Source organism: Trichomycterus rosablanca, chromosome 3 (assembly GCF_030014385.1).
Source record: "Trichomycterus rosablanca isolate fTriRos1 chromosome 3, fTriRos1.hap1, whole genome shotgun sequence".
In the NCBI taxonomy this organism is placed as follows: Eukaryota; Metazoa; Chordata; class Actinopteri; order Siluriformes; family Trichomycteridae; genus Trichomycterus; species Trichomycterus rosablanca.
The window spans coordinates 10,710,853-10,723,857 of NC_085990.1; the positions used below are offsets into that span (position 1 = coordinate 10,710,853).

Genomic DNA, 13,005 nt, shown 5'->3' on the forward strand with positions numbered 1-13,005 from the left:
AGATAGAGAATCCACTTTAGTTGCTGTTATGATACTATTATTGGGGCCCTACTAATTTCACAGGAAAATTTGCTTAATTTTACGATCCTCGTTTTTCGAAAATCACCCCCCAGCCTTTAGTTGGCTCCCAATAGAGCTATTCCTGGCATGACCCCCTGGACAGGCAGCTCAGTGCAGAGCCAGAACTGCTGGAGGACTTATATCTTACAACCGGCTTGGAAACATCTGGGGATCCACCAGGAGGAGCTAGAATTTGTGGATGGGGATACAGAAATTTGGGCTGACTCTGTCAGTCTGTTGCCACTATGAGCCTCACCTGGAAAAGTGGATGGAAACTGAACCAAACTGAACTGATCTCAATCTGGGTAGCTATTGATGTCCATTGGAGTATTTCTTGAGCTGTAATCAAATGCCAAAAAATTCCTTATACCCATTGACCCCCCAAAAGAGATTTTCCTCAAAGGAGTATATTTGTTCTCTAATGAATTATCCCTTGACCCATAATGGAGTACTGATTTATCCCTAATGGATTACCTCTTAATTAGCCTGCAATTCTTGATAAAATACAACATAGTACCATTGAACCTTAAAAGGAAAAGTCATGATCCTTAATAGAACATCATTTGATCCCTTAGATCTCTTAGTGGATGCCCCTTTTACCCTAATGGATTTTCCATGAGTCCTAATAAAACATTCCTTGATTCGTAAATGTGTAACCCTTGACCCCTGATGGAATATGTTATGATCCCCACTAGCACACCTCTAATGGAGCAGGTCTTGACACCTTCTTTTCTCTTTCTGTATTGAATTTCTGACCTCTTTCTCATTTTCCTTACCATTTTGTCTCATTCTTGGTCTTCTCCCGATGCAGAAGACACACCAGAGTGCACTGCAGGTGCAGCAGAAGGCCGAGGCATTGCTACAGGCAGCACACTATGACAGCGAGACCATTCGTGAGTGCGCCGAGAAGGTGGCATCGCACTGGCAGCAGCTCATGCTCAAGATGGAGGACCGACTCAAGCTGGTTCATGCCTCGGTGGCCTTCTACAAAACCTCAGAGCAGGTGAGGGAATGATTGAACCAGGGAAGTCACATGGTAGATGAGGGAAGAAGTGTCCCGAATTAGAACAGACAATTCTGTGTTTGTCCAGGGTCACTGGCATAAATTTTCTTTCCTTCAAGTGGCCCAAATTGCTCTTCATGGTTGCTAGTGGGTGTTCCTGACCTCAGTTTCACCACTTAGTGCTTTGCTTCGTAAACTGGGCAGGACACCACTAACGAAATGCTTTCAGTTATGATGTTCTTTTTATTTTGAACGCATATCATGTAAGCACACATTAGAGCAATGGAGAGTATCTGATCACATGACGCTGATTTTTGGTTGGAGCACTGTTCTTCTCTCAGCATTGACATTTCGATGTCCCAACAACACTACTGCACCTAATATACTCACACCAGAATAACATTTCCATGCTAGTGTCATTGCATAATATCTGGACAGGGGACAGTCTTGGTGTTCCTAATAAAGTGGCCAATGTTGTGCTATTCCAGGTGTGCAGTGTGTTGGAGAGTCTGGAGCAGGAGTACAAGCGGGAGGAGGACTGGTGTGGAGGATCGGATAAACTCGGACCTAACTCCGAGTCTGATCATGTGACGCCAATGATCAGTAAACATTTGGAGCAGAAGGAAGCTTTCCTCAAGGTATATGAAAATATTGACATCTACTGTTAGGGTCAGAAGTTTACATACACTTGTGAGGCAGGTGTATGTCATGACAGTCTCTCTATTTCTGCAACTGTAATTTTTCTGTGACTGCATTGCAACACATACTTGTTTGTCCAAACATTCACTAGTCTTTTGTGGGCTTTTATAATAATAATAATAATAAACAATAATAATACATAAAACAGAACTTTTAATAATAATAAAAAAGTCAGTGTATGACTGCTCAGTTCAATCAAAAATAATAAAAGACCTGACCAGGTGGCAGCACGGTGGGTAGCACTGTCGTCTCACAGCAAGAAGGTCCTGTGTTCAATCCCCAGGCTTGGCGGTCCGGGTCCTTTTTGTGCGAGGTTTGCATGTTCTCCCCGTGTCTGCGTGGGTTTCCTCCGGGAGCTCCGGTTTCCTCCCACAGTCCAAAAACATGCAGTCAGGTTAATTGGAGACACTGAATTGCCCTATAGGTGAATGGATGTGTGTATGTGTGTGTGTGTGTCTGCCCTGCGATGGACTGGCGCCCCGTCCAGGGTGTTACTGTGTGCCTTGCGCCCATTGAAAAGCTGGAATAGGCTCCAGCACCCCCCCGCGAGGGAGCTGCTGCGACTCACATGGAGCATAGAGTGGCTCTCCGTATGCAATACGGCTTGGTGTGAGAACCCCAAACTGACAGGGGATGAGAAGCGGCTGGTTACTGGCTGGTCTACTCCTGTTTGACCTTCCATTCTTTTTAATTTGTCTTGTTTAGTAATTACACGGTACGCTGGTTACATTTTGTTTCCAGTCGTGCTTTTATATTGTAATATTAAAATAATTTAGTGTTTAAACTCTTGTGTATTTGTTTTTTTTCAGGCGTGTACGTTGGCACGACGTAATGCAGATGTGTTTATGAAGTATCTGCATCGGAACAGTGTGAACATGCCGGGCATGCTGGCACAAATTAAAGCTCCAGAACAGCAAGTCAAGAGTGAGCGCTTTACACACACACACACACACACACACACACTCAAACTCAAACTCAAAAGAAGCTTTATTGGCATGACAAATAAGGACATTCGTATTGCCAAAGCAAGTTACAGGGAAATATAAAAATAACAATAAGGAAAAACAAAAATATACAGAACAGTTACATGTGCAAAAAATATTATAAAATAGAATAAAATATTAATAAAAACAGTGCAAAAATATTAACAATAAAAATTATAATATTTACATTAATGAGGTAGTAAAACAATCAGTTTGTGCGTGTGTGTGCGTGTGTGTGTGTGTATGAGACATGGTCACCCACTGTCCCTCACCTGGTGGCAGGTGTGAGTATAGAGTGCTGCTAGTGTGCAGCTCTCTCTGTGCTCCCCCAGTAGGTGGGGCAGTTTGTCGGGGTCTGGGAGGGAGGTAAAGTTGTGGATGATGTTATTAAATTTAGGGAAGAATTGGGAGCGGACGTGGTGGTACTTGGTACACCGGGTGAGGAAGTGCAGCTCCGTCTCTACTGTACTGAGAGTGCAGTGCTGACATAACCTCTCCTCCCGGGGCAGCCAGGACCGGGTGTGTCGCCCCGTCTCCACGGCCAGGTCGTGTGCGCTCAGTCTGTACCTCGTCAGGGTGTTTCTTAATTTAGGGTCGGATACTGTGCTCAGATAATCTGCTGCACTGTAGTGTCTGTTTAGGGCCAAATAGCACTGCATTTTACTTTGAGTTTTAGTTTCAGTTTCCCAATAATTCAGATATTTAGTTCGGATTTTTTGTGTAATTTGGTTTATTCTAATTGGGTTTACAGATTTCTCTTGTTCCTGAGTCTTTATTGTGTTAGTGTGTGTTAGTGGTGTGTCGGCGTGTGTTATTACAGTGTCTGTGTGTGTTACTTGTGTATCTGTGTGTGTTAGTGGTGTATCTGTGTGTGTTAGTGGTGTATCGGTGTGTGTTACTGGTGTATCTGTGTGTGTTACTGGTGTATCTGTGTGTGTTAGTGGTGTATGGGTGTGTGTTAGTGGTGTATCTGTGTGTGTTAGTGGTGTATCTGTGTGTGTTAGTGGTGTATCTGTGTGTGTTAGTGGTGTATCTGTTTGTGTTAGTGGTGTATGGGTGTGTGTTAGTGGTGTATCTGTGTGTGTTAGTGGTGTATCTGTGTGTGTTACTGGTGTATCTGTGTGTGTTAGTGGTGTATCTGTTTGTGTTAGTGGTGTATGGGTGTAGTGACTCAGGACCAGTTGGATGAGGGGACTGGTATGTTTGCTCAGCTCTTGGTGTTTCAGGGCTTTATAATGATAAGTTTGGGGGTCGCTCTCATTTAGATGGTTCCAGAAGTTGATTGCTCTTCTCTGTATGTTTATAATTAGTGGAAATCGGCCTAATTCTGCCCTGCACGCATTGTTCGTGGTGTGTCTGTGCACCTTTAGGATGCTTTTACAGAACTCTGTGTGCAGGGTCTCTAATGGATGTTTGTCACACACACACACACACACACACATTCACATGAATACACTTACAAACACACTAACACTTATACACACACATATACAAAGGAAAACACAACACACACACAATGTCATGACACAACTGTTTTACATGGTGTGTGTGTGTATGTGTGTGTGTGTAGATATCCTGAATGAATTGCTGCAGAGGGAGAACAGAGTTCTTCACTTCTGGACGATGAGGAGAAGGAGGCTCGATCATTGCCAGCAGTACGTGGTGTTTGAGCGCAGCGCCAAGCAGGTCAGCAGCACACACAGCACATGAAAAATCCCTCTTCGGTTCAAATCCCAACAGTGCTACCAACCTGGCTGGGTATCCAACAGACACAATTGGCAGTATCTGAAGGAGGATGTGGGTGTTTACAGAGAGCATAGCATGAGTCTCAGTACGCTGTACAGCTCTCAGTGAGAATTCACTGCTGTTGCAACTGACCCAGTCAGCCAGGAAACAATGGGTGCAAGGCAGGAATGCCCTAAAGAGGGTGCCAGTCCATCACTTGGCTTTGGTCATCCCCCTCTTATCACATTAATGCCTGATCGGCTGATAGCAGAGCTGAGATTCGAACCTGGACATAAAAAATAAATATGCTTCCAGCCTGACTGTGCACATCTGCACAAAACAAGGTCAATAAAGACATAATTTGCCAAGCTTGGTGTGTGGGATCTCCCGTGGTTGGTACAGATCCTTGACCTCAGCATAGGTATCTGACCTCACAAATGTTTTTATGACTGGATGGGCACAAAGTCTCACAGGCACACTTCAAAATCTTGTGGAAATCCTTTGCAGAAGTATGGATTATGTTATATTCATAAAAGGGTGAAGGGCAACTTCATTTGGTTGCCCTTCACATTATTGCACATGGTTTTAGAATGTGATGTCATATAAGCTATGATTAGGTGTCCAGTGTATGTGTTTTTACTAGTGTATGTAAACTTTTGACTGGTGTGTGTTTAGGATTGTAGTAATTAGGGATTTCAGAGATCCGGTAAAAGCTATGTTCTACACGAGACGCTCACCACAACTACAATTACAGATTCTGTTCTTTAACATGGATAATTATAGTGAAGGAACTTCTGTTTCTTCAGCACATACTCGCTCTAGTGTGTGTTTAAGTAGCTCCACTTACACTCTCCTGAACCTAGGAACTGATCCAGGAACCGTCCACTGGTATGTTCCATCAACCCGGAATCATTGTGGAGGTCTGTGTGCACTGGCAGTCAGTTTTCAGCTCATTGTACAAAGGCTTGAACTTAAAAATATAAAACAGTATGTGCAGGTTCGACAGAAGATGCAGATTGGACAGTGGGTTCAGATTGGACAGTAGGTAAAGGTTAGACAGTAGGTACAGGTTGGACAGTAGGTACAGGTTGGACAGTAGGTAAAGGTTAGACAGTTGGTGCAGGTTGGACAGTAGGTACAGGTTGGACAGTAGGTACAGATTGGATAATGGATACAGATTGGACAGTAGGTACAGGTTGGACATTATATACAATTTGATCAGTATATGCAGAATGGACAGTAGGTACAGGTTAGACCGTAGGTGCTGATTGGACAGTAGGTACAGACTGTACAGAATGTGCTAATTGGACAGTAGGTACATGTTAGACAGTAGGTACAGGTTGGACAGTAGGTACAGGTTGGACAGTAGGTACAGGTTGGACAGTAGGTACAGGTTGGACAGTAGGTACAGGTTAGACAGTAGGTACAGGTTGGACAGTAGGTACAGGTTAGACTGTAGGCACAGGTTGGACAGTAGGTACAGGTTGGACAGTAGGTGCAGGTTGGACAGTAGGTACAAGTTGGACAGTAGGTACAGGTTAGACAGTAGGTACAGGTTGGACAGTAGGTACAGGTTAGACAGTAGGTACAGGTTGGACAGTAGGTACAGGTTGGACAGTAGGTACAGGTTGGACAGTAGGTACAGGTTGGAGAGTAGGTGCAGGTTGGACAGTAGGTACATGTTAGACAGTAGGTACAGGTTGGACAGTAGGACAATATATACAATGTGATCAGTATGTGCCGAATGGACAGTGGGTACAGACTGTACAGATCTGTACATCCTGTCCCAGGTTTTTTGGAACTGAGGTGTGTATTTGACTGCAGATATAAGAGCGCTACAGTATTTGTTTGCAGATGTAAGAGAGCTATAGTTTAGTGTATTTAAGAGATCTTGCTCCATCTGTTGGACACTTAAAGAATCTCACTGATTGTTCCAGGCTCTGGAGTGGATCCATGATACAGGAGAATTCTACCTGTCCACACACACCTCAGCTGGGTCCAACATCCACCATACACAGGAACTGCTGAAAGAACACGAAGAGTTCCAGATCACAGCCAAGGTACTGTATGTGTGTGAGTGAGTGTTTGAGTGGGTTTCTAAATGTATATTTGTGTGTGTGTGTGTGTGTGTGTGTGAAGGGTGGGTGAATGCATGAGGTTGTGTGTGAGAGAGAGTGTGTGAGTATGTGCATGTATATGAATGTATATTTGTGTATGTGTGTGTGTGTGTTAATGTATATTTGTGTGTGTGTGTGTGTACAATGTATGTCTGTATATGTTTGTGATTCTACATATTTTGTGTAGACACGAGTGTGTGTGTGTGTGTGTATATGTGTGTACAGTGTACGTGTGTATGTTTGTGTGTCTGTATATTGTGTGTGTGTCCGTGTTTGTATGCATATGTCAGGTTAGCCATAAATTAGAAGCTGCTGAAACCCTGACCCCAACCACACTGAAACCATTTGGGATGAATCGGTATGTTGATTCCAAGCCCTGCCTTGTCGTCCAGCATCAGTACCTGACCTCAGAAACACTTTATGGACTGAATGAGCTCCCAGACACATTGCAAAGTCCGTTTTAACGGGATACCCAACATGCCCTGGGTCAGGTGTCCACATACTTTTGGCCACTTTTATACGTTTTAAACTTTTATGAGCTGTATACTATCAGGCTGTGGGATGAGATCTGCTAGTTAGGTTTCTGCAGGCGAATCCATATCGTGAGGTCAGATTCTCTCTCTCTCTCTTTCTCCAGCAAACCAAAGAGCGGGTGAAGCTGTTGATCCAGTTGGCGGACGGCTTCTGTGAGAAGGGCCACTCCCATTCGGGTGAGATCAAGAAATGGGTGGTATCGTTGGACAAGCGCTACCGAGACTTCTCGCTCTGTATGGACAAATACCGCTCCTGTCTGGAAAAAGCACTGGGCATATCTTCTGAATTTCGCAAGGTGATGTGTGTGTGTTTATGAGTGTGTGTGTGGTGTAGTTCAAGTTCAGAAAAAGCCATGTATGCTAGTTAGCGATGCAGACGACTGAAGTTTAGCATGCATTGATTTTGTTTTGTTTGTTTGTTTGTTTGGTGCATGCTCAGAGCAAAGACTTGCAGCTGGACATCATTCCGGCTGGAGCTCCAGGAGCCGAGGTCAAGCTGCGAGACGCCAACAATGAGCTTAACGAGGAGAAACGCAAGTCAGCGCGGCGCAAAGAGTACGTCCGCTTTAACCTCACGGCAAACCAGTAATGTCCAGTACTGAAATAGAATCGCTACTGGAAGGGTTGGAAGGCGCTGAATTTGGAGACGTGTAATTTTCAGTTCTTTAGCGTTTGTCCTGTCGAATCCAACCACAGATGTTTAGCTTTGACACACAGATGTTCTCATTGTACTGAATGATTGTCCTGGACTGTTTTCTCAGACCCTCAGACAGTACTTGTATACTTATCTTGTACTGTCTCGTGTTCAGGTTTATTATGGCCGAGCTGATTCAGACGGAGAAGGCCTATGTGAGGGACCTGCGCGAGTGCATGGATGTAAGTACATTCGTTCATTCATTGTCTGTTTTACCAGGGTCAGGGTGGTGGTGCGTCTGATTCAGTGGGCAAAAGATGGGAAACTCCCTGGACAGATCACCAGTCCATAGTCTATAGTGATAGTTCTGGTACTTCCAGTTGGCCTGACTGCATGTATTTGGACTATGGGAGGAAACCAGAGCCCCTGGAGGAAATCCAAACTCCACACAGGAAGCACCCTGGCCGCCCGGGCAGGGAACTGAACCCAAGCCCTTCTTACTGTGCCACTGGGCTGTCCCATGCAAGTTCATGGATGTTATTTTCTTTTTAGCATAAGGTGGCATTTACAAAGTGACTTAAAATTATGACTGAATATAGTTCGGTAAAGTTCAGTTGACGATTAAAGGCCTTGCTCAGGAGCCCAACAGCTGCAACTTGGCAGTAGTTGGCCTTGAACCAGCAATGTTCTGATTACTAGTCCAGTACTATAACCGAGGAGCTACCACTGCCCTACTCTGCCAACGTCCTGTTGGACCTGTTGAAATTGAAATGTCTTCTAACTTGAGAACTCAAATTTGAGTCTTAAAGGTGGCTAGGTGTCTGAGGGAGGGGACGGTTGGATGGGGTTTCTCCTAATTTCCTCTCCAACAGTCTCTGCTGTCTGGTCGAGGCACCGGGACATATAGTGGAGGAACACATAACACACAGAACATATCGTGAGTGTTACAGCTCTCTGTAAAATCCACCGCTGACTAGTGCCAAGAAGCAGCCGTGGACATCACATGTGTTGGAGGGGTGGATGCTTGTGTGTGCCCATCCTCAGACGCTGTGGCGGTGGTTTGAATGCCAGGAATTGTAATAACTGGAAATGATGGAAATGATTTACCACTGCTTTAGCACCAGAGCACCAGGAGTAAACCCACACAGACACAGGGAGAACATGCAAACTCCACACAGAAAGGACCCGAAAAGCTTCACCTGGGATTCGAACCCAGGACCTTCTTGCTGCTTTTCAGTGGGCGCAAGGCACACAGTAACACCCTGGACGGGGCGCCAGTCCATCGCAGGGCAGACACACACACACACACCCATTCACCTATAGGGCAATTCAGTGTCTCCAATTAACCTGACTAGTTTCTACAATGGGAGGAAACCGGAGCTCCCGGAGGAAACCCACGCAGACACAGGGAGTACCTGGACCGCCCCGCCTGGGGATCGAACCCAGGACCTTCTTGCTGTGAGGCGACAGTGCTACCCACGGAGCCACCGTGCCGCCCTCATCAATGCATCAATATAGACTCAATACAATGTAGACACTCTTCGTACTCGTTGCAGACGTACCTGTGGGAGATGACCAGCGGCGTGGAGGAGATCCCACCAGGAATTGTCAACAAAGAGCACATCATCTTCGGGAACATGCAGGACATCTACGAGTTCCACCACAAGTCAGTAAATCCAGCTCCCTAAATCTGTTCAAGTCGTCAGAGGTTGGATTTTGGAAGTTCTAAACCTTTGTTATGTTCTTTGTGTTACAGCATTTTTCTGAAAGAGCTGGAGAAGTACGAGCAGCTGCCTGAAGACGTCGGCCACTGCTTTGTCACATGGGTGAGTGTTTGGGGGACACTGGAACCTACTAGCTTTTCTTAGTTATGCCATAATGTCTAAACTCTAGATGCACAAAAGTATTGGGACACCCTGTCTAATTTTTAAATTCATGTTTTTCATCCACAACAATTGCTAACAGGTGTAATAGATCAGTTACATAAAGGACATTCTTTGGCTATTCTTCCAACTTTCAGGGCAGCAACAGTTTAGGGAGGGCAATTTCCTGTTCCAGCATGACTGTAGCCCTGTGCACAGAAAAGCTTGATTTAAAGAAAGGGTCCTGACCTCAGCCTTGCAGAACAGCTTTAGAATGAACTGGAACATCAATCGAGGTTTTCTTGATCAACATCAGTACCCAGGTGTACAAATACTATTTAAGTCTCACACAGAGGTCACTCTTTTTTTTTAAAAGCATTTGTTTTTGAAATGGGATGTCCAACAAGCTCATGGTCTGGTGTCCAAATACTTTTGGTCATTTATGGTCATATAGTGTGCTGGGATTTGGCAACCAACCAACACACTAACCCAGCTTTTGTTAGTAGTCCAGCTTTTTTGGGCTTGTTTCTTCCTCATTTACATATGTGTGAGCGAGAACATCTGGAAAAATAGCTGGTTCAAGCCCTCCACTGCCAGGTTGCCACTGTTGGGCCCTTAGGCTGTCACAGTACTGTAAGTCGCTTTGGATAAAAGCGTCTGCTAAATGCCAGAAATGGAAATGGAAAGCCTTCTTAAAAGAGTGGAGGCTGTTATAGCCAAAAAAGGTGGCCATGTCCATATTAAAGGCCTTGGTTTTGGAATTGGGTGTCTCCCAAGCTCATGGTCAGGTGTCTATGCAGTTTAGCCTAGTGTCTTGTAGTTACTAGCCAACTGGGCTACAGCAGCATTTTGCTAAAGGGATCCATGTGCGTTTCAGGCGGACAAGTTCCAGATGTACGTGAGCTACTGTAAGAACAAGCCAGACTCCACTCAGCTCATCCTGGACCACGCCGGCTCCTATTTCGACGTAAGTGTTCGGCACAGTGACCAGTTCTTGCTCAAAATAAATGGTACTGGATTAACAAAGCATCATTTCCCACTGAAGCCTTTTATTTTTGCACAGTTACTATGGAAACATCATGTTGAACAGCTTCAGGTGGCTTGGTTTTATTCTCACGTGTTTGTTTTCCAAATGATGCAGGAGATCCAGCAGAGGCACAGACTGGCGAATTCCATCTCCTCCTATCTTATTAAACCTGTGCAGAGGATCACCAAGTACCAGCTGCTTCTCAAGGTGGGTCAGATTACTTTTACTGGCTGCTTTATCCTGGTCAGGGTCCCTGTAGGTTTGGGGTCATATACTCACTCACACCTATGCAGGCAATTTAGAGCATCCAATTCTTTTAGATACTTTTTATCAGGAGGTGTAAAGAAACCAATGTATCTGCAGAAAACCCATTTGCATGCAGAGAACATGTTAAAGAACATGTCAAACCCCTCACAGACAGGGAAACAGGCGAGGATCAAACCCTGGTCCTTGGGACCCACGTTATCAGACCCCAGTTTGTAACCGTGAGCTTGGAATCACGCTCTCGCTTCCCACTGATGCATTCAACAGACAATGTCTGGTGTGTGTGTGTGTGTGTGTGTGTGTGTGTGTGTATGTTTAGGAGCTTCTAACGTGTTGTGAGGAGGGCAAAGGTGAGATCAAAGATGGCCTGGAGGTCATGCTCAGCGTGCCCAAGAAAGCAAATGATGCCATGCACCTCAGTATGCTTGAAGGTCAGTGCAACACACACACACACACACACACACACACACACTGTATATATATGTATATATATATATATATATATATATATATATATATATACGACAACGACGCACCCTTGATCTCACATACAGAGGAAGGTTTGCAGCTGCTTGTCAGTCGCCTCTCCCATGCCTGCAAGGAGTTTGGGCTGACCATCAGCCTCAAGAAGACCAACATCATGACAGAGCACAGACCATCCTCCCAGCATTGCCATAGATGGATGCAACCTGGAAGTTGTGGAGAGCTTCACCTACCTCGGGTCGACTATATCCTGTTCACTCTCCGCCGATGCAGAGGTAAATCGCAGGATTGCCAAGGCTGCAGCAGTTATGGCCAGACTAAATCACAGAGTGTGGCAAAACTCCAACCTTTCTGTAAAAACCAAGCTGCGTGTCTACCAGGCCTGCATGTTAAGCACACTCCTCTATGATAGTGAGACTTGGACAACCTACGCTAGGCATGAGAGGAAGCTAAACAGCTTTCACCTGAGGTGCCTGCGACGCATCCTGCGTGTACAGTGGCAGGACAAAGTACCCGATACAGAAGTTCTGGAATGCGCCAACATGAGCAGCATGTTTGCCATCCTCTGTGAGAAGCGTCTCCGTTGGCTTGGCCACGTTAGAAGAATGGAAATGGATCCAGGTCGTATCCCCAAAGATCTTCTGTATGGTGAGCTGGCTGAGGGTTCACGGCTGACTGGACGCCCCCGACTGCGATTCAAAGATGTCTGCAAGAGGGACATGAAATTATGCGGCATCAACCCTAGTTCGTGGGAATCCAGCGCAGAAGACCGTACAGCCTGGCGACTTGCTGTTAGACGGGGTACTCAGAGATCTTGCTGACAAGAAAGCCAGGAGGAAGGCGCAGCAATCTCAACCACAACATGCGACTCAATTTGTACAGCCACTCGAGAAGGTGCAAATAAATTTACCCGCAACGGATGCTACACCATCGTCTCCCGAAGACGGAAGGATGCCAGAATAACATACATACATTTCTACAAACAAATGCAATCACACACACATATAAGTATATGTAAATTATACATACATTTATAAAAAACTAATGCATTCACACACACATGAATACACAGACCCCCCACACAGACAAATACACATAAACACATACACACACACATATATATATATATATAAGTATATGTAAAATATACATACATTTATAAAAACTAATGCATTCACACACACACTCACACACACATGAAAACACAGACCCCCCCACACACAAATACACAGATACACATACACGAACACAGACCCCCCCACACACAGACAAATACACATAAACACAGATACACACACACACACACGTTTATGTAAATATACATACATTAATAGAAACAAATGCATTCACACACACACACAGACAAAAACAGACCCCCCCCCACACATACAAATACACATAAACACAGATACACACACACACACACATATGTTTATGTAAATATACATACATTAATAGAAACAAATGCATTCACACACACAGACAAAAACACAGACCCCCCCACACAGACAAATACACATAAACACACACACACACACATGTTTATGTAAATATACATAAATGTATAGAAACGAATGCTTTCACTCTTTCACACACACACACACACACACACACA

The 13,005-nt window shown here is 44.8% G+C and overlaps 1 protein-coding gene across 1 annotated transcript in view; it reads left to right on the forward strand.

The window, feature by feature from the left end:
- triob (trio Rho guanine nucleotide exchange factor b) overlaps window positions 1-13,005 on the forward strand; it is a 173,835-nt gene that overhangs the window by 102,844 nt on the left and 57,986 nt on the right. The window contains exons 18-30 of the mRNA XM_062992645.1: window positions 872-1,063; window positions 1,552-1,701; window positions 2,572-2,686; window positions 4,316-4,431; window positions 6,408-6,530; window positions 7,225-7,416; window positions 7,560-7,675; window positions 7,930-7,996; window positions 9,311-9,420; window positions 9,511-9,580; window positions 10,494-10,583; window positions 10,758-10,850; window positions 11,227-11,338. Of these exons, the coding sequence (XP_062848715.1) occupies window positions 872-1,063; window positions 1,552-1,701; window positions 2,572-2,686; window positions 4,316-4,431; window positions 6,408-6,530; window positions 7,225-7,416; window positions 7,560-7,675; window positions 7,930-7,996; window positions 9,311-9,420; window positions 9,511-9,580; window positions 10,494-10,583; window positions 10,758-10,850; window positions 11,227-11,338 (1,546 nt within the window). The remainder of the gene's footprint in view (window positions 1-871; window positions 1,064-1,551; window positions 1,702-2,571; window positions 2,687-4,315; window positions 4,432-6,407; window positions 6,531-7,224; window positions 7,417-7,559; window positions 7,676-7,929; window positions 7,997-9,310; window positions 9,421-9,510; window positions 9,581-10,493; window positions 10,584-10,757; window positions 10,851-11,226; window positions 11,339-13,005) is intronic.